Consider the following 24,454-nt stretch of genomic DNA (forward strand, 5'->3'; position numbering starts at 1 on the left):
CTTTATGACCATCGAGGAAAGAATACTTTTCTTTTCTCCATGCTTATGACAATCTTTTGTCTTGGCCTGGGTGGTTGCGCAAAGAATCCACATCAGATCGGCAGTCGGTGGACTCCACTGTGAAGGGGCTACTGTTTGCATACCGTGCAGTAGAACTATTGTTTTAAATCATATGTGAAATTAATCTGAAGTAATCTGGGGCACCGCTTTGCGGCTCTATGGGGCAGTGGCTCTGGTGCGCACCAACGTTTTTAACTTGGTGGGCACTGAACGACTGAACAGGTTCTCCTCCTGTTTTGTAGCCGAGTTCTTCGATGTATCCAGTAACTCTGGTTTTGTGGTAGTCTCGCTTAAAATTTTTGAGCAAACTTAACTTAATTTTTTAGATTATTTTTTCCACGCCGCACAAACTATTGCATTTTTATGTGCATTTCACCCGTATTATTAAACTTTATTTGTAAAGGAAGATGTCGCCCTCTACCACTCATAATTCTACCCACTGAATGGCATGCTGAATCGCTCGCGCCCCTGGTCGTGCGTGTGTTCGCGGAGGCGAACATTCGGAGACAGGAGAGGCCGATCGTCGAATTGCGGGGTCCTGGCGGTTCCGCCGGTAAAATCTCTTTAGTTTTCTGCCGGAGAACCAAAGAAACATGGCAGGTGTGTCGTATCACATTGCCAATCTGCTCGAGAAGGTGAGTCCCCCAGCTTTGTCCACCGGCCGATGCTTCGGGCTACCGCTGGTTTCGTGATTATGGGGCCTGTTCCCTAAGCCTAACAACCACTTCGGTCTAGAACGCGTCAGTAAATAGTTGCGTAGAAGAAAAATATGCCTGCAGTGTTTATTCGATTATGCGGGATATCGTTTTCACCTCAATACGGCTGCACGAAGGCCTGTATCTGGCATTGCCTGGGAAATTGTCCCGAGTTTTGTTCCGGTGCCGGCTAGAACGTGTTTGTAAACAGCGCTTTTATCACGCCCTTTTAATGTAATACACTTGACAGCAGTACTAGTCTGCGAAACGATGACCATCTAAATGCGCCGTGGGAATAAATTTAGTGCAAGAACTTGGATAGCAATGTCTTGCGAATGTGAAGTTTACGTAATGTTCCGACGGAGTCGGTCGCCTGTGGCACCTGTCATTGACGATGAGCTGGCTGTGGCTTTTTCAAGCAGAATATTAAACCACGGTTAAAAACAACGTTATTGTAAAATGCGAACTTGATAATGCACTTGTCCTGCGTTTGGGTGATCGTTGTGTTTAGAGGCGACGTGCTTTGACAGCGGGCCGACCACAATGTCGACCATTTCACCCGGCTCGCCTTCATTTTGTTGCCGTACCGAGCGGGCTGAGCTAACGCAATCCGTCTTTGCTTCATGTTCGTCGCAGATGACGTCCAGCGACAAGGACTATCGCTTCATGGCTACAAATGATTTGATGCAAGAATTGCAGAAGGATTCCATCAAACTTGACGATGACAGCGAGCGAAAGGTAGGTTGAGTTGTTTTTATCACTGGTGTACCTTCCGGTCGGTCTATGCGAACATGCATTTGCCCAGTGACCCGGATGACTGTGTGTGGGTACCAGTTAACAGATGCAGCTGGTGGGGTCTTTTAAAACTGCACAGTCGGCATAAAAGAGCAGAAGAAAAGCTGCTTTGGGGGTTCTCCTGACACCTCATCTGTAGTGATGCTGTTTTGTTGAAAGTGATCGCAGTTTTGCAGTGTGCGTTAGGGATGTCGTTGCGACACTGCCGAAAGCACACTGCCAAGTACAGAGTTACATTATTTTTAACCAGGCTGCACTGGTTTTGTTTTGATCATGGCAAAGATGAAAAATGTGCTGCCTTGATCTCAGGTTCCATTCGAAAGAAAGTGGGGTTGCCTAAATTGATATGCAAGCCTCTGTTACCACACCCCTTCTTATTCCAGGAAATACTCGTGCTTGACCACGCATTTTTAACTGGCATTAAACAGATGCCAACCAAAGATGAAGTCGGGCGTGATAGGCAAAATCTGCGAGTAATTGGCTACTTAAGTGAATGTTGTAATAAATACTAGTGTCGCCTGTAAACGAAAGTGGCATGGGGGAAATTCCAGCACCATTTTCTGGCTATTGGCTTTCCTGGGGCTTGGAAAAAAGCTGCTCTAGAATAGCCCCGTGAAACTCGTTATCAAATGTAGTAGCATTTGCATAGCCAACTCCGTCTATTGTTGCAGCGTCTTCCCTTGCATTCAGTGACCATAGATTGATGCCTTATCCTACCCGCCCTGTTCACTGGTGTGATTCATAACGTTAGGGGCATAGCACCCCAGTCAGAATGCTTTTATGGTGCAGTGTTTATTCGGGCAAATCACGAACATTTTGGGCGGCTGCTTGGATTACATGGCTGGATTCATTTGAAGCTCAGAAGTGTCACACGTGCAGTGAGCACAGGTTGTTAACAGTTGCGTAAAATCTGTTTCTAAACTGCTAGCAGGCAAAGCCATGTCCACTTTTAAAAGGGCACTGATACAAAAGTTTTGCGTCTTGCTTTTTATTTTTGTTGCCATAAGTAGCTAATGACCTATTCGTGCCACATGTGGAAACATAATTTGCTTCACCGCGCAAGGGGGGCTTATTTGGAGACGTTTTTAATGCGGCCAGTCACTGTTTCGGTTTCAGCGGATGCTGCGAAAGGTTGGATTTTGTATAAACAAAGCTGTCCACGTGACGGAGCGATGTCACAGAGCAGAGCTTCTGTAGAACTGCCGATTCTGCATTGGCGCCAGTTTCTGCTAATGACCCTATGTACTGATCTCGTCAGCCGCTTAATTAAAAAGCGACCGGGGACGCGGTGCAGGCGCTGCAAAGTACAGATTGCGGCCACGGCTAGACGCACAGCGCTCGAGATGCGCGGTGCAAGCAGCTGGCTGGTCTGCCTACAGGTCCGCCTACAGATGTTAGGTTTAACACTGTAGTGGATGTTTGATTGCTGCTCTTGTAAGCACTGCAGATGACGATTTTTAATGCTATTTGCCATCACATAACTGCCTCCTTCTTTGAATCTCCAATTTTTTTTTGCGCCATGAGTGCCATTTAGTGGAGCCGTAACAAGCTATTACTTGAGCTACCTGTGACTGCCTGCTGCACTTCGCTGTTGCGGCCGCTGCCCGCACAGCGACCGTGCTGGTGGTATACGCGGCTCCTTCAGTGCGCCTGTCGTGTTCTCGGCACATTTACATGTCCAGTGCAATAAAAACAGAGTGCCCGGAATCGCTGTAGTACTTAGGTCGCAGCCAGCTGCCCGATGAGCGAATGAAATCCCGGCACCTCCGCCTCCAACAATTGGATCTTTTGTAGCTCAAGAGCAAAAGCACCAACCTCCGATAAGAGCGGCGAGCCGGCGAGGAATGCCAGCAGTGGGGAAGTGGCCAACACAAACTCGTGACGTTTTGGATGTTGTTAATTCGCTCCTCATCCAAGTTGGTGTCATCTCGCAAGGACCTCAGCTGGCTGCTCGGTTGCATTACGCACACTTTAAAATGTATTTTAAATATGTTCCAGGCTGTATTTGCTGTTGATATTTTGCAAATGATTGATGTGCGTTCACACCAATCTATCGCCCAAGTTATCTCGCCTTCAAAATTTTATGTCAGTACTCCTTTAAAGGGGCCCTAAATAGGCTTCCGAAGGTCGCCATTTCAATCGCGCAATCGCTAGAGTACCCCTTCACGACAACGTGTACCAAATATTACACCTCTGCGTAAAGCAGGGGCCGCACAAACACGAAAAAAGATTTCACTTTCTCTCCTGGCTCACCAACCATACCTTGCCGCCACACTTGCGCGCTCTGACGCAGTTCTTTCTGGCTCTGACGCGCCTCTATGACGCATGAGACACTGCCCAGTGCGGCGCCGCGAACGCGAACCACAGCGACAGCGCTCACCGTGCAACCGGAATCTGGTGGGCGGAGCATGCGCGTCGAGTGCTAAAAAAAAAAAGAGCGCGCGCAGGGCTTGGCGCAGCCAATGACTGCACGTACATCAAGGAGGGTGATGGATTGCCCTGTTTCTCTCGGTGGTCGTGCGCCGGGTCGATGACGTCGCGGCTTCCACAGTGCTTCGGAGGAGCTACTAGAGGAGGAGAGCCCCAGGCCTTAAGGGCGGCCCCTTTTAATGAGCGATAACTCGGCTAATACTTAACGAATTTAAACAATTTTTGCGGGATGACGTTCCTTGGATAGTACTCCAGTGACTGCGCACGCAAAATCGTAACATTTGGCAGCCTATTTAGGGCCCCTTTAAGTAAACAGCATGCGCAAATGCTTGTGTTGCCTGTCCAGTACACAGCCTGCGTGTAATTTCGCTGGCTCCTACAAAAAGCTTTAATATGAATTAGAAAAAGGTTTTCTGTGACTGGCTGGTGACGTGCACCTCCATGGATGCCCAAATCTCAGCAATTTCCGAGAGAGTCCTTGAAGTTGATGTAGGTCCTTCCCACAGATCTGGATATGTTGTGTTGCCTGAGCTGCTTTCGATTGCAGATGTGCAGAACGCTAAGAAGTTTGCCTGAATGTTTCCTCTAGGTTGTGAAGATGCTTCTCAAGCTCCTGGAGGACAAGAATGGGGAAGTGCAAAACCTGGCCGTAAAATGGTAAGTCCCCAACGCAGAACGCCCGTGGAAGTACACTGTGCCATGAGGGAGCTAAACTGCTACTCTTGCGTTTAAGGGGGATCTTAAAACAGCTTTCTTTAATTTTTAAGTAAACTCTGCGAAACTTGTGATTCTCACTGCTTTTTTCCTACTGGTTCCGAATGTCATTTTTTTAGTCAGTCAATAAGTTACCTAGATAATTAGAGATAACTAGCCATTTTTGGAGGAACGACAGACAAAACTGCGTTGGCCATAAAACTAATCTTCATATTTTCTGATACTATGAACCCTGGTGAGTGCAATAAGAGATTTTTTTTTTTTATGCACTGCTTGGAGCTAATTTTACAGCTCATTAAACTTTGGTGGCACCAGGGGCAAGGAACCATTTGAATGTCCATTTCAAACACTGAAGTTTAATGAGCTGTAAAGTTAGTTTTAAGCAGTGCATCAAAGAACAGATTTTCTTATGCATTCACCAGGGGTACATAGCTTTGAAAAATAAAAAGATTACAGTTTTATGGCGAACACTGTTGTCTGTTGTTCCTTTAAAAATGACTAGTTATCTCTAATTATCTTGGTGACTAACTGACTTACTCAAAAAACAATGGCACATTTGAAATCAGTGGGGAAAAAGGCAGCAAGTCTGGCAAGTTTCACAGTTTACTTAAAAATTAAAATAAATAGTTCTAAGACCAGTGTCCCCCCTTAACTCAAAGTTACTGCTCCCAAGTATCTGAGCTGTTTGTGGAAGGATGATGGGTTCCGTTCTTCCCTCAGCCTTGGCCCCCTCGTCAACAAGGTGAAGGAGTACCAGGTTGAGACGATAGTGGACAACCTCTGCAACAATATGGTATCCGACAAAGAGCAGCTGCGAGACATCTCCAGCATTGGTGAGCACTTGCTCCTCAATTGAGAGAGCTTGCTTTTTCGATCACTTGCTTGGTATTACCTTGTAGAGCAGTGGTTCTCAAATGGCGTTCTGCAGACCCCAGGGGGTCCGCGAGAGCATTTGAGGGGTCCGCAAAGCCTCCCTCAAAACTCCCCCCCTGCCATTCTTTTATCTGTTTTTGCCAGCACTTGCTTGCAATGCGAAAAAAAAGTGGCTTCATCGCATTGCATGTATGCTTAGTTTCTCTGCGTAGCACATATTTTAACATTGCTTTTTGCTCAACACGCCAGCTATGAGAAGAAAAAAGAGCAAACACAGAAAAGACAGCCTATATATAGGTGTTTAGAACACTTGTAGATTCAAGAGCAGATTGTTTAACATTATGACGCGCATCGTCATTAACGTCCAGCAGAAAAGGCAAGTCATCGGATAAGTGTCTGGGCATGGCCTCCGAGATTCCCCCGCGCACGTTTTGCTCTGGCCGTCCCAGCCGCCCCGCGCCCCAGCCAAATTTTGTAAGCGTGCTGGTTTGCATCGAATGCATCACTCAGCCCGTTGGGCATTTCGCGGCATGTGAACGCTGCAGGTCTTGGCACGAGTGTACTTGCGAGTTTATTGGCCGCATTTCTGCTCAGCTCCTGCTGAAGATTCTGACACAGAACACCTGTAATGGATATGTCCTTCATTGGCACAGGCGAGAACTCTACACCTTCGAGGCACAGGCTTCCGCCCTTGCAGGTCGAGCCCCCCCCCGATCTTCATTGATTCATAAAGGGACCCCACCACTGCTCCCTCGCGCTCTTCCGCGGAGCGAAAGCCAACATATAACTGTAATATACGTCTTATGCCATGAGGCAGAAAAAGAGCAGCCTATGTTGTTGGCTAATTCTAGAGCGAACGTATACACAACCGTCGAGTACCGCATGTACGGCACCAAATGTGCAGCCCTGCATTTCCACAGAAATGTAAATGGGCGGAGTTAATATAGGGGCTCTTCGATTTACAGTCTCCAACTCACCGTGGACTCCCCGAGAAGCAGTCCGGCATTCGATTTTCCCATCTATCCCTATGGCTTCGGGGAATCCTCGGACTACCCGTGGACTATCCGTGGTGAGCCCGAGACTGTAAATCGAAGAGCCCCATAATTGATCGCTAGAAAGCATGGATAAAGATAAATAGTCGAACGTAACTTAGAAAAAAACAAAAATACAGAAAGAAAAATACGAAATATAGTAACAAATTCACAAATATTAATTTTATACAGCTCCTCCACGAACAAGACAAAAAGAAAGGAGCAGGCAAAATGACAAAAACGAATCAAAAAATCGCGCGAACAGACGAACCTTGTAACGCCCTACATTTGCACAGAAATGCATAATAGCGCAAATAGAGATTATTGATCAAACGGAATCTTAAAAACAAAAAATAGAAAACTTAGAAAGAAGTTATAAAAGTGAACTTACAAATTAAAAAATACGAGTTCTATACACCTCTTGCGCAAAGCGGAGAAAATAATAAAAAGCTCTGACAAAAATTAACGACGCAAACAAGAATAAAAAAATCATGAAAATTGACCAAAGTGTAACGCCCTGCATTTGCGCAAAAATATATAATGGACAAAGTTATAATGTATAATTAATCGTTATAATAGTGTGAACGGAGACGATTGGTCGTACGTAATCTTAAAAGAACCAAAAGCAGAAAATAAATGATAATAGCTAGCTTACAAAATAAAAAAATGTGCATTCATACACCTCCGAAAAAGGAAGACAAAAATAAATAAAGCCCTGAAAAGGACTACGAAACACGTACAAAAATATTGTTGAAACGACTGACCGTGTAAACCCTTGCCTTTGCATAGAAGTGCATAATTGGCACGAAAAGATGTTTAATATCTTCAAAATAGCATAAATGGAGCGAATTAATTGAATGAAACTTGAAAACAGAAAACACAACAAAAATAAATAAATTTTAAAAGGGATCTTACAAAATAAAAAAAAATACGGATTAGTACATTGAATTGTTTAATTTATATGGAACCACCAATCTAGCTGAGCCATCTGCGCGCACAAGTATACAAGCAAAAACCATTCTCAATTGCAAGCACAGACAAATAATAAATCGCACATTTTGCGATAATTATAATGCAGCTAAAAATTCTACGATGTATCGTGCAGTTTTTACAGACCATGATTAACTTTTCTTAACTGCCGCGCAAATGCGCTATATTAGTTCACAAAACGCTTAACTACTAAAACCTCGCATATACACACTGGCACTGAATTGCAATGAACGGTGGTGTCTGAATGTATCTCGGTTGGTTTGTGTCGATTTTCTAAGCCTGCCTTAGAAAATGCTTACGATTTTCTAAGCCTGCCTTAAAAAGCCGCGGCGACAAATCTATTGTGACATGCATACTAATCAGAAACAATCTAATATTGCATTTATGTGACAGGTGCTTATGCAAGTCGCCACTCTTGTAAATAATGTTGGGTGAGGACGTGAGGGGGTTTTCTAGGGCACCGCGTGTAAATACACATCGACAAATCTAAAAAAATAAAATAAAAATAGGGTTGCGAAACCGCAGCAGAGAGTGCCAGAACCGACTGCGCTTCGCTCGTATGATTGCTGCTTAAACTTTGTTCTTGCACGCCTCATATTATTAAGTTAACCATAATAAATTTGTTGGTTATTGTCTTGTACCTGTCATTTTAAAGCTGGTTGCTCGACTCAATTTGACTGCGAGCTGCGAAAACGCGCGTTTCCTCTCTTGTGCCAAGCTCCCGCGGAATAGTTGAAGCATAGGTGGCGAGCGCCGCGGTGCGGCGGAAGACGCGGCCACGCCCCCTTTTCAACTTACGCTCTCTCCGGCCGATTAGTACGGCCGGAGCAAAACGCGCGGAGGGTGATCGCGGCGGCCATAGTCTGGGTGACGTAAGCTGCAAGTGCTAATTGTTTGACATTATGAAACTGCTCTCCACCGTGGGGTCCCCCATCACTTTCTCAAGCCCAGAAGGGTTCCCCGGGGTCTCAGTGGTTCTCAGTCATGGCCGAGAACCACTGTTGTAGAGCGACAACTGTGTGACTGTGTAGGAATTTCAAGCAGCGAGGCATGTTTATTGCGAATGGTGTTGTGGCTGGATCAGTGTGGTTATTAAGAAACCTGCGAGATGCAGGGGCATGTGGACGCTGTTGTGCTCTTGTGCACGAGCCTTTTGAGGTCTGACGGTGTCTCTTGTCGGAAACCTAGCAAGCTGGAGAGATGTCTCATTGCCCCTCACATGCCCTGACAAATAATGAAACCCATTTGCCTTGGTCGAGATGTTGCTGCAACGTGTCCGTTCCATTGCAGGGCTGAAGACGGTGATTGGGGAGCTGCCGTCGTGCTCGGGCGGGGCCCTGGTGTCGTCAGTGTGCAAGAAGATGACGGCGCGGCTGGGCCGGGCCATTGGGCGCCAGGAGGACGTTGGCGTGCAGCTGGAGGCCCTGGACATCCTGGGGGACCTGCTGCACCGCTTCGGGGCCACCCTGCTGCCCTGCCAACCAGCCATCCAGGAGGCCCTGCTGCCCCAGCTGGCCTCGCCCCGCCTCGCCGTCCGCAAGCGCTCCATCACCGCCATCGGTACGGTTGGCGCTCTCCTGTCCCTCGGCCGTTTCAAGGGATAGGTTATCTTTGGAAAGAGGCAGTCGGGAGTCATTTCTAGATGGTTGTCTTCGTGCTTTGGGATACATTCAGAGGTGTTGAAGCCTTGGCGTGTAATGCTGCTACCGACGATTGCCAGCCTTCCTGAATCTCTTGCGATTAGAAAGCTAAGATTGAAATTGCACCGAATCTCGGTTGATTGGTTGTAAAACTGTTGTAAAAAAATTGTGAACGCTGTTAGAAAAGCTGTAGAATGAGCTTTGGCAAGTGCTCGGGACAACAAGGCTTGTTTCAAAGCTCCTGAGGATTGCCGACATGAAGTATACCCAGCTAAAATGGGCCGGGCTCCATCTTATTAAACGAAAGCCTGCGAATCCAGTATTGTTGGGGGGCTCCCCTTTGTGGTTGACGTGGTTAGAGCACTCTGCACAGCTGGAATGTAGCTGGACAATGTGTTCAGAGTCGTAAAAGTAAATGTCCCCGAGACTTCAACACTGCGGGGTTGCTGAGTTGAGGCTGGACTCGCTTTTTTCCCCCCTAGGATTCCTGGTGGTAAGCTGCAGCCAGGTGCTGTTCACCAAGCTGATGGACACCTTGCTCGAAGAACTGGCCAAGAACTCTTCCACGTCGACCACTAGGACGTACATTCAGTGCATTGGGACTATCAGGTGAGGAGTCTTGGCCGCTGGCCGCTTGTTTCGGAAGTGGTTTAATTCCAAGGGGGACTCATGGCAGTCTGTAAAAGTGTAGGCTACGAATGACATTTGACGCTAAGAAAGAGTAAGCTTAAATGTATGTGCTGTTAGTCGTTAATTTAATCAATCAAAACTAGGGCTAAACGGGTGCAGGGGAACGGCGATACCATTATTTGGGTAGTTGTCCGCGCGGAGATGGCTCTCATCTGCAGCCGTTGCTGGATGGTTGGGTGATGCTGCTGGTGCCCAAAGGCTGTGCCTTGGGACCGTTGCTGCTTCATGCTGTTCTTTAAGCAATCATTTGAACGCAGGATGCCATTTTCAGGCGTTTTCAAGGTGAGAGAGGCAGGGTTCCCTGAACATGAGGTCACAACTCTGCTTTTTGTTGTGTTGTAGTGTGGCGGAATAGAGTTAGCATGCCAACTTTATTTGAGCTGTTGCCACAGTTACAATATGGGGAGGGCACCCCTCTGATTGCACATTATTTGTTCGGTGGCAGCATTGATTCTCGTCGACAAAAAATGTAGCGAGCTGTGGAAAGCCCAGTCGTTATAATGAAGCAAGGTTCCAGGTTGTCTTTGGGGTGGGTGGGCCTCTAAAAGCTGAATTAGAGGGACGAAGCGGCAATAGTGGAGTGGTCGTGGTGCCTTGTCAAAAGTGGTTCACTATTATTGGCTGCCATTACCGTAATTACCCGATTCTAACGCGCCCCCGATTCTGGCGCGCACCCGATTTGCCTGGCAAAAAAACCGAAAAAACTTGCACCTCTGATTGTAACGCGCACGGAACTTTGTGAGCAAGAAAAACTAATGCGAGAGAAACTGGCGATTTATTTCCCGAAGTAATCTCACTCCTCGTCACTCTCCGCTGACCACAACATCTCGTCCTCGGTGCCGCCAACAGCGTTCGCGATGCCACACTTCTGAACGAACGTTCAACCATGGTCGATGGGATTGTGACCCACGCCTCGCACGCCCACCCCGCGAGCTTCTGCAGAGGCGCACCCTTCAGCCGACCGCTCGTTTTGAATGCTTGAGAGCCGCTGCTGCCATTGCTGTTATCAAGCGCGCAAGATGAACGATTTGACGATTTATGTGAACGCCGATAGAAAAGCCTAGGCGCCTATGCTTCCTGCGTCCGAACAATCGTTGCTAAAAGCTTAGGCGCCATCTTGAGATGGCGATGGGTGGGACGAAATTTCCGCTGTTTCGGCAGTTTCGGTTTCAAATCCGATTCTAACGCGCATGCGATTTTTCGACCTATTTTTCCGGAAACAAAGTGCGCGTTAGAATCGGGTAAGTACGGTAGTATGTGCTTTGCTGGGTACAGTGCTGCACTGGCCAGGTTTCATCACTCCTCACTTTTTTTTCTTTTCTTTTCTTTTTTAAGAACCCCTTGCACCAAATCCCTGTTCAGAAGGGCGGGGTTAGCATTCGCACGGAAGTCAGCGGAGAGGATTGGTGTGGTTGACATCAGTTGTCAGCATGCATTCCTTCCCAGTCAAGGTCAAAGTTTGTCACTTTCTGCGCGGCCAGCCCATAGTGCGTGGATGTGTAAACCACAGGCTACTACTCTGTTGGTGGTTGTCCTCGGTGCGCGGATGGGCCAGCGATGGTCCGTTAGACCCTGAGCCGTGGGCATTCGCAGAGAGAGCACCAGCGTTAACAGAGGTGCGACGCCTCCTCTTGCAGCCGGCAGGCCGGACACCGGCTGGGCGACCACCTGGAGCGGCTGGTTCCGCTCATGGTGGAGTACTGCCGGGTCGAGGACGACGAGCTGCGCGAGCACTGCCTGCAGGGCTTTGAGAGCCTGCTGCGACGCTGCCCCAAGGAGCTTGCTCCCCACGTGCCGACGGTGAGCAGAGCAAGAGCGAGGCAAACCAAGACACTTGGGAATGCAGTCTGTGGGGGATATAATACCCCTGTCAAACGTGCCTATTTAAGTGCACTTACACGGAGTGCACTTGGATAAAATGTCATTCGGGAGCAGCTAAACGGCAAACGCGAATGACACTTTACAAGGAACGCACTTTAAGCTGAGTGTGGTCCCCAAACACACTTTACCGGGGCCAGCTCGCCGAGTGAGTAATCTCGTGAACAGAAGTCCGAAAATCGGAAAAATTAACGTAAAACCGCGAGCGTTTAGATGATAATAAGTAACGTTAAAAGTTAATTATAGATATGTTGTTTATTTACTTTTACAAAAATTGAAGCAGCGACGAAAAATAAGGAAATACCGTATTTTCCGGTCTATAAGTCGCACCTTTGTATAAGTCGCACCCCCCTCAAAATGACAGTTTTTCCGAAAAAAAACGTATATAAGTCGCACCGGTGTATAAGACGCACCGGTGTACAAGACGCACTTGTTAATTAGGTAAACTCACAGTGAACCAGATCTTTAGAAAGAGCGGCGAAAGTACATGGTTGCGGCCGCCGCCGCCTATCAACGCATCGCCCGGGGAGGAGGGCTAGACACGTGCATCTCCCGTCCAAAGTCTTGACAGAACAAAGTTCTCAAAAATGGTTTATTGATACACACAGATGGCATGTACTTACAAACGGCGTTAGGCAAAACCATCGAAGTCTTCCTCCTCCGACTCGCTAACAAACAATTCAGCAACTTCAAGTGGGAGTTCCGCCCAGCACATCCCTATCACCCTCCGACTCACTGATATCTTCTCGCCAACATCGTCACCACTCGCGGGAACGGATCATTCCGGCCTTTATGAACCTGGCTACAACTGCTTTTGTAAAAATGGAGTCCCAAGAGTCGGAGACCCATTTGGCCACCTCTCCAAACGTCGCGCGTCTCTTGCGTGCTGTCGTAAATCAGCGCAATAAAGGTGTCATGGCGGACGGAAGTGACGCGACCGGAAGCGGCCTGAAAATCGAAACTTATCCGCAAGCTGTCATTTTAAAAATTAGCAGCACGTTTACCTCCTTCAGAGTAACTCTCTGTGATAATTTATAAGCTGCATTTTATTTTTGCTACCCAGTTTGATATTACTTCGAATTTATTCTGAACTGTAGTTACTGCGCATGGCAGAAAGTGGCGCGCGGTTGTCGCAGGCCATTATCATTATTTTCGACTGGAATAAACTGCTAATTCTTTGATTTAATGTCCTGAAGCGACATATGGGCTATGAGGAACACAGTAGCGGTGGGCTTTGGATTCATTTTGACCATAGAGGTGTGTGTCCAATCGTGGGCTGCTCACGCGCGGCCGCCGCGAACCGGAATTCTTCCATACATAAGTCGCACCGGTGGATAAGACGCACCAACGAAAATTTCAGAAAAAAACCGCGACCTATACACCGGAAAATACGGTAACCTCTGTCTCAACAACGTGCCAGCGCCGCCTGGTGGGTGTTTTGCTCCATGGCAGCCGTTCTCTGCGGCGTTCTCGTAGGTGATTTCTTGTGGCCCTGTGATTGTGTTCGTGTTTCAGCCTATTTCCGTTGTATTCAACGCTTTCAGATAATTTCCCCCGAACAATAATGCAGCTGTCATTCACTGCGCAGTGAATAACACTGAAGATAAAAGCGCCGGTGTTCAGTCGCCGTCCCGACTCTGTTTTTGTGGTCTTGTGCGATGCGCCGATTGCGATTTTAAACAATTCAAACCCAACGAATTGTTTACAATATTCCTCACGTGATAAATAGGGGGGATTTCAAGTAATTTTGCGTAATATTTACGCCGGCTATCGTCACTGACATCACGGCCAAGGGCACTTTATTTCGTCGTTTAGCAGCGCGCAGCCTAAGTGTCACTTGGGAAGCCCGAGTGCACTCGGCGGAAGTGCACTTAAATAGGCACGTTTGACAGGGGTATAACTTGGAGGGGTGGGGGGGGGGTGGGGGTGCGGGGGGGGGGGGTGGGGGTGCGGAACTTCACCTTTTGCGTTACGTGGCTGCGTCCAGTTGATGGGACAGTTTTGCAACCTGCCTTTCAACTACAGTTAAACCTCGTTATAACGAAATTGAAGGGGCGCCGCGATTTGCTCGTTATAGCCAATATTTCGTTATAGCCGTAGCCGACATTTACTGCAAATAATATGCATAGTAATTACCTTAAACAAAAAGCGGGCGAAATAGCATCTTGCTGCACGGCGATAGTCAGTAAAATAAACACATTCCGGAGGTAAAAAGGAAAAGTCACGAACCTACTTTATTGCAGTTCAAAACTCGTATTTCAAACAGACTTGGCTACGAAGAAGTTCGTAAATGGACATTGATGCACCTTCCTGATGCGAGCGATTGCTCCCTCAGCTGCGGCCGCTACGTTCACGCCATCTTCGCCGCCCTCGTGCGTGCCGAAGTAGCGACGCAGCACGTCCACCGCATCAGCCTCCGACGCCGTCCTTAGCGCTTCTTTTCAAGCCATGTGCAACAGCGCTGACGATGGACTCTCGGTTGCTCACGATGCACGATGGTGAACAGGGACCTTACGTACTCGTCCACAAGTCTGCCACCTTGACGGGGTGCACCTTCCTTCGCGCCCTACGCGACGGCTTTTATCATAGCCGTGTTCTGTTCAAGCGTGATAGTCTTTCGCTTTCGCTTCCCGCCTGTCGCACTCGCGTTGTTGTAATCACGCCGGCAGTACGATAAAAGATATGCCAAAACCCACGCACACACAACTACGCAGCGACGCCGGCGATACGAAAAGAGGAGGCGGGGGAAGAGGAAGGCGACGCAACCGCGCGCGCCGTGTGCATTGGGGTTCTTCTCGGGCTCACCGCGGATAGTCCGCGGATTCCCCGAAGCCATAGGGATACGTGGGAAAATCGAACGTCGAACTGCTTCTCGGGGAGCCCGCGGTGAGTCCAACACTGTTAATCGAAGGGCCCCATTGTCTGCATGCCGTGCGCAGCGAGAGGAGGGTGGGGGCTTCGCGGGCGCAGCGTCCGCATGGCGCGCCAGCCAGCTTCGCGCGCGTGGCGGGAGTTTTGAACTGCTAATACAGTTGCCGCGTCACGCACTGTCTCAAATCCGCGTTGCGCACTGTTGTAAAATTAGCTCAAAATTTGATTTCTCAACGAAATTTGTTCGTTATATCCCGTAACGGGGAAATTTTACCTCGTTAAAACGAGGTTTTAAATACATTGGTTTCTATGGGGACTTTCAAGGGGAATTACGATTTGCTCGTTATATCCATTATTTCGTTATAGCCCTTCTCGTTATAACGAGGTTTAACTGTATGATCAATTGTACCGAAAATGCACCCAGTGGTGGGGCCTCTCTTGGAGCTTTGGGAACATGTAACGTTACACTGGGTGGCACGTAGGATTGTGCGTATATTGCCAAAGGTTGAACTCACGTCCACACTTGTCACAGTGACTCACTGTAAGCCTCGTTCTGTTGGAGGCCAGTGCTGGGCAACTGACGCAGTTTTCATGTTAACATTTATTGCTCTGGAATTTTCTTTCATGGAATTTCCAGTAATAATTGTACTACTTGATATTCAGTTGATTAGAATTTTTCATGCTGTTTGGCACTGATGCGTTCAAATTGCGTTCGAATTTGAGCTGCAGTCTGTACGTGCCTCTAATGATCTTTTGCTCCAGTGAGAAGCTTTAGAGCTTTTGTGGGTAATACAGCCGAGTCCACTTATAACAATACCGCTTATAACAATGTATTGGATATAACGATGAACAACTATGGCACTGTCCACTTTTCCACTTTTTTATGCTTTCTATGGTAAAATAAACCACTTATTACAATGCCCTAGTGCCGCGATATCTGATATAACAATTAAGGGGGGACGCGGCTTTCAACTTCGGAAAAATGACCAAAACATCGTTTTTTTGAAACCCGCATATTCGGCTTCTATGTTTCCTATTCTGTGCGTCTGCAAAGTTTTTACGCTGAAAAGCGTTGCAAAGTGGCATAAAAAAATACTTTTGTCAGGCGCGGTGACAAACTATCAGCGCAAAAGGGCGAAAAAACGGCAATTTTCGGAGCGCTCTATCTCCGCAACGGTGCCACCGGGCGCGGCCATTTTGATATGGTTAGATCGGCCGAGCGATCGTCTTTCCGGTTCCGCTCGTCTCTTTTATCTTCGTTCATTCACAAACGCACAAACGGCAGAAAAGAAACGACGCACAAACGAAGCTAGAAATAGATGCTGAAGCGCTATACGCCTCGAGCGCGGCCTGTAGGGGCGCCACTGAAATCCCCCTAGCGGCCCGTTTCGAAAGCAGGCGCGGGAGTCGGCGTCCGGCTCCCAAGGGCCGCCGCTGCTTTTGCGGCACGTCCACGACTCAGATTTACCGTGTGCGGGTGTTTGAAATCCATGTTTATGTGAAGCAGTCACTCTGTTCGGAAATGAGGCGTGTTTACGAGGGTGTAAATGTTTCTGACGCGATCTTAGTGTGGTATATTCGGTCTGTATAAGCGCAAGGTATATGTCACAGGCCAGCGGCGCGGAATCGGCGTGTGATGGAGCTGACTGTATAAAAAAAATATATATTTATACCTAAATTTACTAGCAGTGTCTCCGTAACCACTGGTTCCTGAGATGTTCATGCTGCGGGTATGCACTACGATTTAAATAGGTTTTGTGCGCTTACATAATCAGCGGAGCACTCATACCTGACAGCACGCCAGTTACGTTTGCCAATATTATACGTCAGATATTGATCACCACCATTTACAAGCCAGTCTGTGTTAATTTCGGGAATATTCAACAAAAGTACAATAGACAATGCATAATTATACTCGGGGATCAGCACACGACAAAGTGGTCTTGTCGTGAGGTGAGCGCCCGCAAACATTCATCTGCTACATATAACCTATGCGAGCAGCGCGGAGACGGGCTTAGAATATAATCCGTGTCCGCGACTAATGCTTCTTCGAAATATCGCCATATGGCACAGGGAACCAGCAGAATAAAGCGTAAGCTGAAATCAGAGGGCCTTATCACATACCACTCTCTTCCTACGACACCTTTCATCGCTTGTTGAACAGCCTACCCTGTATACTTCCAAAAATGCGACCGCCGTATGATCAGCTGTTTGTTGAAGTAGAAAAACAAAAGGAAAGTGAACGCAAGATTTGTGTGTGTGTAATTACTAAAACGTTCATTGCTTGATTCCGCTCCGCATTTGTACACAGCGTCCCCCCCCCCCCCCCCCCCCCCCCCCTCCTACCGATGTCTCGCAAATTTCAGTGCTTTTCGCGTATAGTTGGTCTAGTGAACCCTACCTGGCTTAAGTTTCGACGAACGTCTTTAGCATGTCAGAAGCTGCACTGTTTTTTTTTTATTTCCGTTAGAGAATTATGTTTCTTAATTCCGCACTTGCACAGAATTTATTTTTCCGTGGTTTCATTAACTTGCCTTGGTCCGTGGGCACATATGTAACGACGCTCAGCAAGGCTTACATTTTCGCATCGTTTATATGCTTATAAAAGGCATAAGTTATAGTCCGGGATTGGGTAATCACATCCCCGAAACATATTTTTCTGCGACGTATATATTCGAAACGAAGCCGCATTCGTTGTCCACGCTGCAAAATGAAGCCAACCTCTCATTGTGCCAGTATCAGGTCTAAACGAGGCGACAGTAGAATTCATTTGTGCCTGATGTTTTGGAGGTGACAGGGGTGATATGTTGCTACCGTCGCCGACGCCCGGAAGAGCGGCGACGAAGCACGCAGCATTGCGTCTCCGGGTAGCTCTTGCAGGGGATCGCGTACTCTACGAAGACACAGCTGCTTTTTAAGTGACCTAAGCGTACTCTTTGCCTATAGACGTCACCATAACAAGTTTTTTTCAGGGCGCGAGAAGGCGAAAACAAGCGAAACAGAACCTAAACACTGCACGCGGCCCTATCAGCCACGCAGCGCAAATCCCGTCAACGCCGCGGAGGAGCGGCGGCAGGCGGCGCAGCGATCGCGAAGCTCGAGGCGTATTGGTCCTCCGGTCGGGCCGGACCCTCCTGATTGGATGTCGCGGGCGCAACGCAAGATGGCGGCCGCCTGAGCTGCGTAGCGAGCGGATTGAGTTCATTTTCGCCGCTTCGCTCGGCCGAGTTTCTGTTCAATCTGTGGTATTCAACACGGACGTTATCGCGATGGGAATGCCAGAGATAACAAGCCAGATTACGGGAAGTTGTGTGGCTCGAAAGGCGGAAGTCATCGAATGCTTCGTGGTGCGCGTGACTCCACCGTCGCCAGACCCCGGAGGGTGACGCGGTGTGCGCGCTTGCGATAGCGGTTCGTGAAGTGAACTTTTAGTCGGATTTGCGATGTTTACACGCTTAGTTATTGCTGTGTTTTGACTGTGGGCTCGCTAGCCTTGAGAAAGAAACGGTCGACGCGTCAAACGCTGCGGCGCGCACGGCATAGCCGACGCGCATTGGAGCATCACATGACTGGGCAACCGGTAAGGTTGAACGCCAGTAGTTGTAATTAATGCCTGCGACGTTAGTTTTAATCTTAAAAGCGACCTGACCAGCCATATCAGGTATAATCAAAGCTCGATATGTCGCGGTAAGCGTGCGCTGCGATGCGCGCGAGCCATATCGCCTTTCTTGCGCAACGTTTCCCGTGCACTTGTAATTTTCATGCAAACAGGTTTGAGTTAGTAATATAGGAATAAAAATATGCTCTCTGCGTTAAAAATGTACGTTACTGTGGCAGCATTTAACAGTGATTTTTTTAGGGAAATTATTGATACCATTGCTCAGGACATACTGGCTGTGCTGCGAGAAATATTGGATGCCTTGAATGTCAAAAGTAGTCAAAAAAATATGCTCTTGCATTGAAGTTGGGAGTTATGCAGAATACTCTACCAAGCTTCAAAGTAGCTCATTTTCAACCTTGTGGTATGCAAACTTTTGGCAATGAACACCTGCACTATGAGTACTAAGTTGCTGGGCCAGGCAAGATAAAACATGAAAAAAAAAGCCAAAAATGTTCAAATTTGAGTTTAAAAAATGCTTAACTTGTTGCCATGGTGACAACACTGCAAAAGGAGGTTGTCCAGTGCGATACAGCCAACCAACTAACCTACTTTGCATTGAAAGCCCATTGAAACCCATCTCCCCTCCGTTTGGTTTGCAAAGGGGGGGTATGTACTCTTCACGGAGGAGCTGAAAATGATGTTTTCTGGAAAGAGAAAGGCTGAAAAGGCACTCCAATTTCAAGGCAAGGCCTTCCAGAAGCCCCATGTTCAAAAGGACATGAAAGGCTACAACCGTGACGACTTTTGATATGTGAAACCTATGTTGCAACTTCGGAAGCCGTTTTCTCAAAACAGTTTTTTTGCCACCTGTGTCGCTTGTCCCAGGGATTTCTTCATGACTGCTGGGTCTATTTTGATTCCGTTTCTTGCATTACATTCCTTGATGAACTGTTCAGGTCGTGACACTTCTAGTTTTCCAGATTTGTTTTTTGTGATTTTTTATTCAAATAATCATTCACAGTTGACATGCCTGTTGCACATTAACCTCTAAAAAAATGAAAACTAAAAAACATTGTGTTGTAAAAAAAAATTCTAAAACTGTCACGACCTCGTCCATTCATTTGGGAATGCAAAGCACTTCAAACAAGTTTTCTATCGTGTTTTATAAGCCGCACAAGCTCGGTACAAGCGGAACAGAAAGAAAATTTCATACAAAAAAAAGTTATCAAAATATTCACTTCAAATTTTTATGGTGTTATCACAGAAGCATTTCCAGTTGCTGTGCCAATTTTCATCAAAATTCACAAAGAAATAAAAAAGTTGATTTTGAAAGCCACGTCCCCCCTTAAGGGGAGACGCGGGTCTTGGAATCCCGAAATTTGGCCAAAAAATCGATTTTTAGAAATCGCCATTTTCGGAAAGTAGAGCTATTTTTCTACCGGTTAGCAAAATATCCAGACCCAGGAGTACGTATTTGAGCCATAATATCAATTTATAGCACCGACGCCCGCTAAAATCGGCCAAGATTCGACGCGAAAATAGCATTTTTTCGACGACTCGCCTCTCGGGTTCTACATGCGCCACGGCGTCCATCTTGGTCTCATTCGAAAGCGCGTCTTTTCGTTTTCAATTCCCCGCCAGAACCACTCCGTTTCGTTCGTTGGTTGCGAGTAAAACCGGGGTAGAAGAGAGACGGATCGCGCCGCCTTATTGGTTACTGACTGCACGTGACCGCAGGGCGCAACCTCATTGGCTGGGCGCCGTGGGTCGTCTGCTCGGCACTCTCATCAGAGGGCAACGGCTCTTGTATTCGTCTATGCGAGGACCGGCAAAAGCCCCGCATGGCGTAAAAATAAAGTAAAGATGTCTATCGATAACCGAAAGGAAGAACAGGCATTATTAAAAGCGCCTGAAATACGATTTTCTGCTCCTGTGACGACGACTTATCGCGAGAACGGCGCCGAGACGAAGGTAGGCTTAGCGCCCGCGCGGGCTGCCGAGACGATAGCGTAGCGATATGATTACGCCTGCGGGGGCACTAAGGTGCGTCTATCTTTCGATCAGCAGCAAATAGAAAGAAAAGAAATGATAAAGTGGAGGATGCCGCATGCCGACGTCGCAAGGGAAGTGTGTTCATTCTGTTATCAACGATGCTGCGGCGGTTCGGCCCGCACACCGGCGCGCGCTTCCTCGTCGGCAGGTTACCATATAGATGAGCGATTTGAGAATTATAAATGTTCGCACTGTGCACAATGTGCGTTGGTAACGTGATATACGAGTAGATTAAACCGAAAACGTGGTTATCCCACCTAGCCAAGCGCATGCACGTTACAGAACAGTGGCGGGCATTCCGTTACCAGCCCCTTCGCTGCAACTCACTTCACGCGATACAAATCCGATTTGATTGCTACAAATGAAGCAGTAACATAACAAAATAGCGTTTACAACTGTGGTGCACGCTCGGCACCTCAGCCCTAGTCGCCAAAGAGAGACGGCGCGATGCCAACAGCATAAAAATCGAAGCAACGTTCTGGCTTTGCTTTTGTTCAGTTTTTCTGCCAGGTGCCATCTGTAGACAGAGGATTTCATAATTTTCCCACCAACTGATTTCAGCAAACTTGGTATGCTCGTGTTGAGCGAAAAGCGAGCTACATTCTAGAACCTTTCTTTTTTTCATATGCTCAATAGATAAAACTGTCACTTGTAGTAAAAGTTCAACTGCGATTTTCTCAGCTTCCCTTTTTTTGCATATGTGCCTAGCCTTACAGGGGTTTTGAGGTAGTTTTTTTCAAAGGATTTCTACAAGTGTTATACCGTTGAATTCGGGATAAAATGAACTGCATGCTGAAGCTATTTTAATTGGCTCATTGTGCCTCAAATAAATGTTATGAGTTATAATTAGAGGTCATTAAGTTTTCAGAAAACTGTACTTGGCATAATTAGATTAATTCTATCCAATAAACTATCTTTACAGGAATATAAATAGCTTCAGCATGCATGGCAGGTCTTAAGCTACACACCCGTACCATTTATTTTTTAAAAAATTGAATAAAAAGTTCCTTAAAGGCCCGTAAGAAATTACTTAATTAGGCTCCAGTGTTTTCCTTATAACTCAAAAAATAATTCTACCACTTGAAAACTAATTACATATTTGAAATGAGGAAGCCAAAACACATATGCACAGTGATTTTCATTATCACAGACCAATTAATAAAAAAGTTCATTTCAAGACCCACGTCTCCCCTTAAGTCTGGTTATTGCGTGCACCAAAAATGCAAGCTGCCACCGGCTCTCTACGCCGACTGTGCCGGTGGCATGTGCTGCGAGCCACAATGCGCCTTGCATCCCGTTTACTCCCTAGAAAACGAGTCGACTGGGCCGCTTACGAGGAAGCTATGAGAGGAGGAGATGAGGAGAGGGGGACCTCCCCTCCCGGTGCCGCTGCTTTGGCAGTGTCCCTGCTCTCGCTCATGCATTTGCTTGTTGTTTCACATGCGCGCCAACTGGGTGCCTCTTCAAACTGCCTCCGTTTTTCCTGCAAAAGGGACGTCAGGGGCAATGTTTTGGAAACGTCGGAGTGCCTCACTGAGGAGGCGATCGTTGTGCGGATACGTGCTGCGGGCAGTGGTGACAGTGATGACTGACGACGCTGTTGCGCAGCCTACTCAGGTAGCGTCTTCGCAGGAGGCCCAACGTACGATACAGTTCCCCGGGAGGTTTTGTTTTCACCAAGAACCTTTCACTCAGCTAGGTGAAACACTTATAGATGCTCTTGGAAAAGATGTGCGCCAGCTTTGTGTGCAGCAAACAAAGCTGACCGACTATGGCTTCTTTTCTGCGAATAAGTAGTGGTACGACCTTGCTTGCATGCTGCGAATAAAATGTTTCAGCTCCGTTTCGGCTTTTTATTTCGCATCGCGCTTATAACAATTATCGCTATAACAACTTTATTTCCTTGGCTCTTGGATATTGTTATAAGTGGACTCGACTGTAGGCAAATCGGCACGCTTTCTCATCTCTTTTCCTTATGGCAGGATTTTTTTTTTTCTGTTTTTTAGGAGTCTGACTTTTTTTCCCCACCACGTATTGTATTAGTCTTCCCGCTAGAATGAAATTCATAAAGTGCGAAGAAAAATTAGTTGTTGTGGGAACATTGGTGTTGTGAAAAAGACAGGAGGGAGAGCATTGGAAGTACATATGGGCTGTGTACACAACTGAAATTCACCCACAGAAAGTGCGAACTAATGTATGCAAGTATCTTTGTAGGGCCAAAGTAGCATCACAAAATAAAGGCTTGGGCTTGGGCTTGCAAGTGGCATTTGCTTGCAAGCAGGTTTACTCTCAACCTGTGGAATAGCTTACTACGTGCGTAAATTTCTGCGCTGTTTTTTGCATACTGAAGTAGCGTGCCTGTTACAGTGGAAAAGTGCCATTGAGTAGTGCTGTAATGAGACAAGGAGCTTTGATTAATGCATACCCCGTTTTGCCCTTGTCCTGGCATGCAGATAATGAACATCTGTCTGGAGTACATCTGCTACGATCCCAACTACAACTACGACGACGAGGACGACGAAAACTGCATGGACATGGATAGGGACTCTGGCGGGTGAGCGTTGGCCTTGCATTGGGCTTTAAATGAGAATACCTGCAGTTTTCTTGGAAATTAGGTAAACTGTGAAGGTTTTGTTCTTTTGAGGAATTCGGAAGTTGTACTGCACAGAGCATTGCTTGGGGGCAGCTTGTTGGGGACTGTCTGCATGCTTGTCTCTTCTCCTTGGGCACACCGGGATGATCATCGATCCTTCCTTGTTTTGTTGTGTCATGTTTCATGTCCCTGGGGAATGATGCCCTCTTCTTTTTCCTCATATGCTAAACAGATAAGTCACTGGCGCGAAAACACTACTACTGCGATATTCTCAGCTTTTTGTTTTTTTATAGTCGAGTGTCTTCACCATGCATAAGCTTTAGTATTAATTCTGTGAATCAGTTTCAACAAAGTAGGTATGTTTTTTTCCAGCAAAAAGCAAACTTTAGGCTAAAACGTCCTTTTTCTTTTTTGTACTAAGGATATTTTAGTAGTGCGGTTAAATGTGGCAAATTACCACAATTTTTTTGTTTTGAGCTCTGGAATTTGTGGTTGATCAAATAAGCTGTGTGAGACTTATCTTATACCCTCCTGTCACACGGCAGATCTAAGGTCATTTAGAGCAAATGTCATTCGCTCTAAATGTCATTAATTCGGCGCTGCACGAATGACATTTAGCAGCTAACTGTGGTTCAGGAGCTCCTTCAGCAGCCAAATGAGAAGTCTCGACAGCAGTGGCGCGTCACTAGAGAAGAAAGTTTAGTAATAATCCGAAGTATACTGTTTCTAAAAACTGTTAGTTAACATATTTTCTCCTTCATGTTGTTTTTCAAATAAAGGTAAGTACTAACAAAAAAGAATCTCGTCCCCAATGCGCGTGCTACCCTAACATCGATTTATTGCGGACTTAGTCTCGGCTTGTGATGTCTACTGATGTCACCTAAACCGGTGATTTTCTTGTTTTTACTTTAAAAAATAATCCTTTGTTGTGTTTAAAAAAAAATATTATGCAAACATTCTAGATGCCCTTGAAATATACTTTTGCAGTTTTGCGAGCTCGCTACTCGTCACCGCTATCGCTATCAAATAACATTTATTTCTCCGTGTAGGTCCGCACAGCCGAGGCAAATGTCATTAACAGCTAATGTCATTCACTTTGAATGACATTAGATTTGCTGTGTGACAGGGGTATTAGCTTTAGCATGTAATGGTGGATTATTTGAAACCGTCATTAGTAGCTGTGTCACTTTGTAAAGCTCTGCGGTACTTTCACTGTGTGACTGTGTGACTGTGCTTGTCGCCTAATCAGTCTCTTCTTTTTTTTTCCCCTCATGGTGCTGTCATGCAGGGAAAGTGAGGATGAGTACAGTGATGACGACGACATGAGCTGGAAAGTGCGTCGGGCTGCCGCCAAGTGCCTCGAGGCCGTCATTGCCACCAGGCACGAGATGCTGAACGAGTTCTACCGGGTGGTCTCGCCCGCGCTCATTGCGCGCTTCAAAGGTCAGCAGTGCGAGTTTTGGGCAGTCTAGAAGAATGGTGAACCTGTGAAAGCTTGTGCTTCTGTGATGCAATGAGAAGTCAATCTTGGTGCGGAAGGG

At 46.9% G+C, this 24,454-nt stretch overlaps 1 protein-coding gene across 1 annotated transcript in view; it reads left to right on the forward strand.

Moving 5' to 3' along the window:
* Window positions 1–507: 507 nt before the first annotated feature.
* The window catches only part of Cand1 (Cullin-associated and neddylation-dissociated 1), a 51,069-nt gene continuing 27,122 nt past the window's right edge, over window positions 508–24,454 (forward strand). The window contains exons 1-9 of the mRNA XM_077703389.1: window positions 508–695; window positions 1,392–1,493; window positions 4,570–4,637; window positions 5,415–5,527; window positions 8,879–9,148; window positions 9,711–9,837; window positions 11,556–11,718; window positions 22,774–22,874; window positions 24,202–24,356. Coding sequence (XP_077559515.1) covers window positions 654–695; window positions 1,392–1,493; window positions 4,570–4,637; window positions 5,415–5,527; window positions 8,879–9,148; window positions 9,711–9,837; window positions 11,556–11,718; window positions 22,774–22,874; window positions 24,202–24,356 — 1,141 coding nt within the window. The 5' untranslated portion in view covers window positions 508–653. The remainder of the gene's footprint in view (window positions 696–1,391; window positions 1,494–4,569; window positions 4,638–5,414; window positions 5,528–8,878; window positions 9,149–9,710; window positions 9,838–11,555; window positions 11,719–22,773; window positions 22,875–24,201; window positions 24,357–24,454) is intronic.

Source organism: Haemaphysalis longicornis, unplaced genomic scaffold, assembly GCF_048455015.1.
Source record: "Haemaphysalis longicornis isolate Haplotype H1 unplaced genomic scaffold, Haemaphysalis longicornis Haplotype H1 scaffold_3, whole genome shotgun sequence".
NCBI classification, from domain to species: Eukaryota; Metazoa; Arthropoda; class Arachnida; order Ixodida; family Ixodidae; genus Haemaphysalis; species Haemaphysalis longicornis.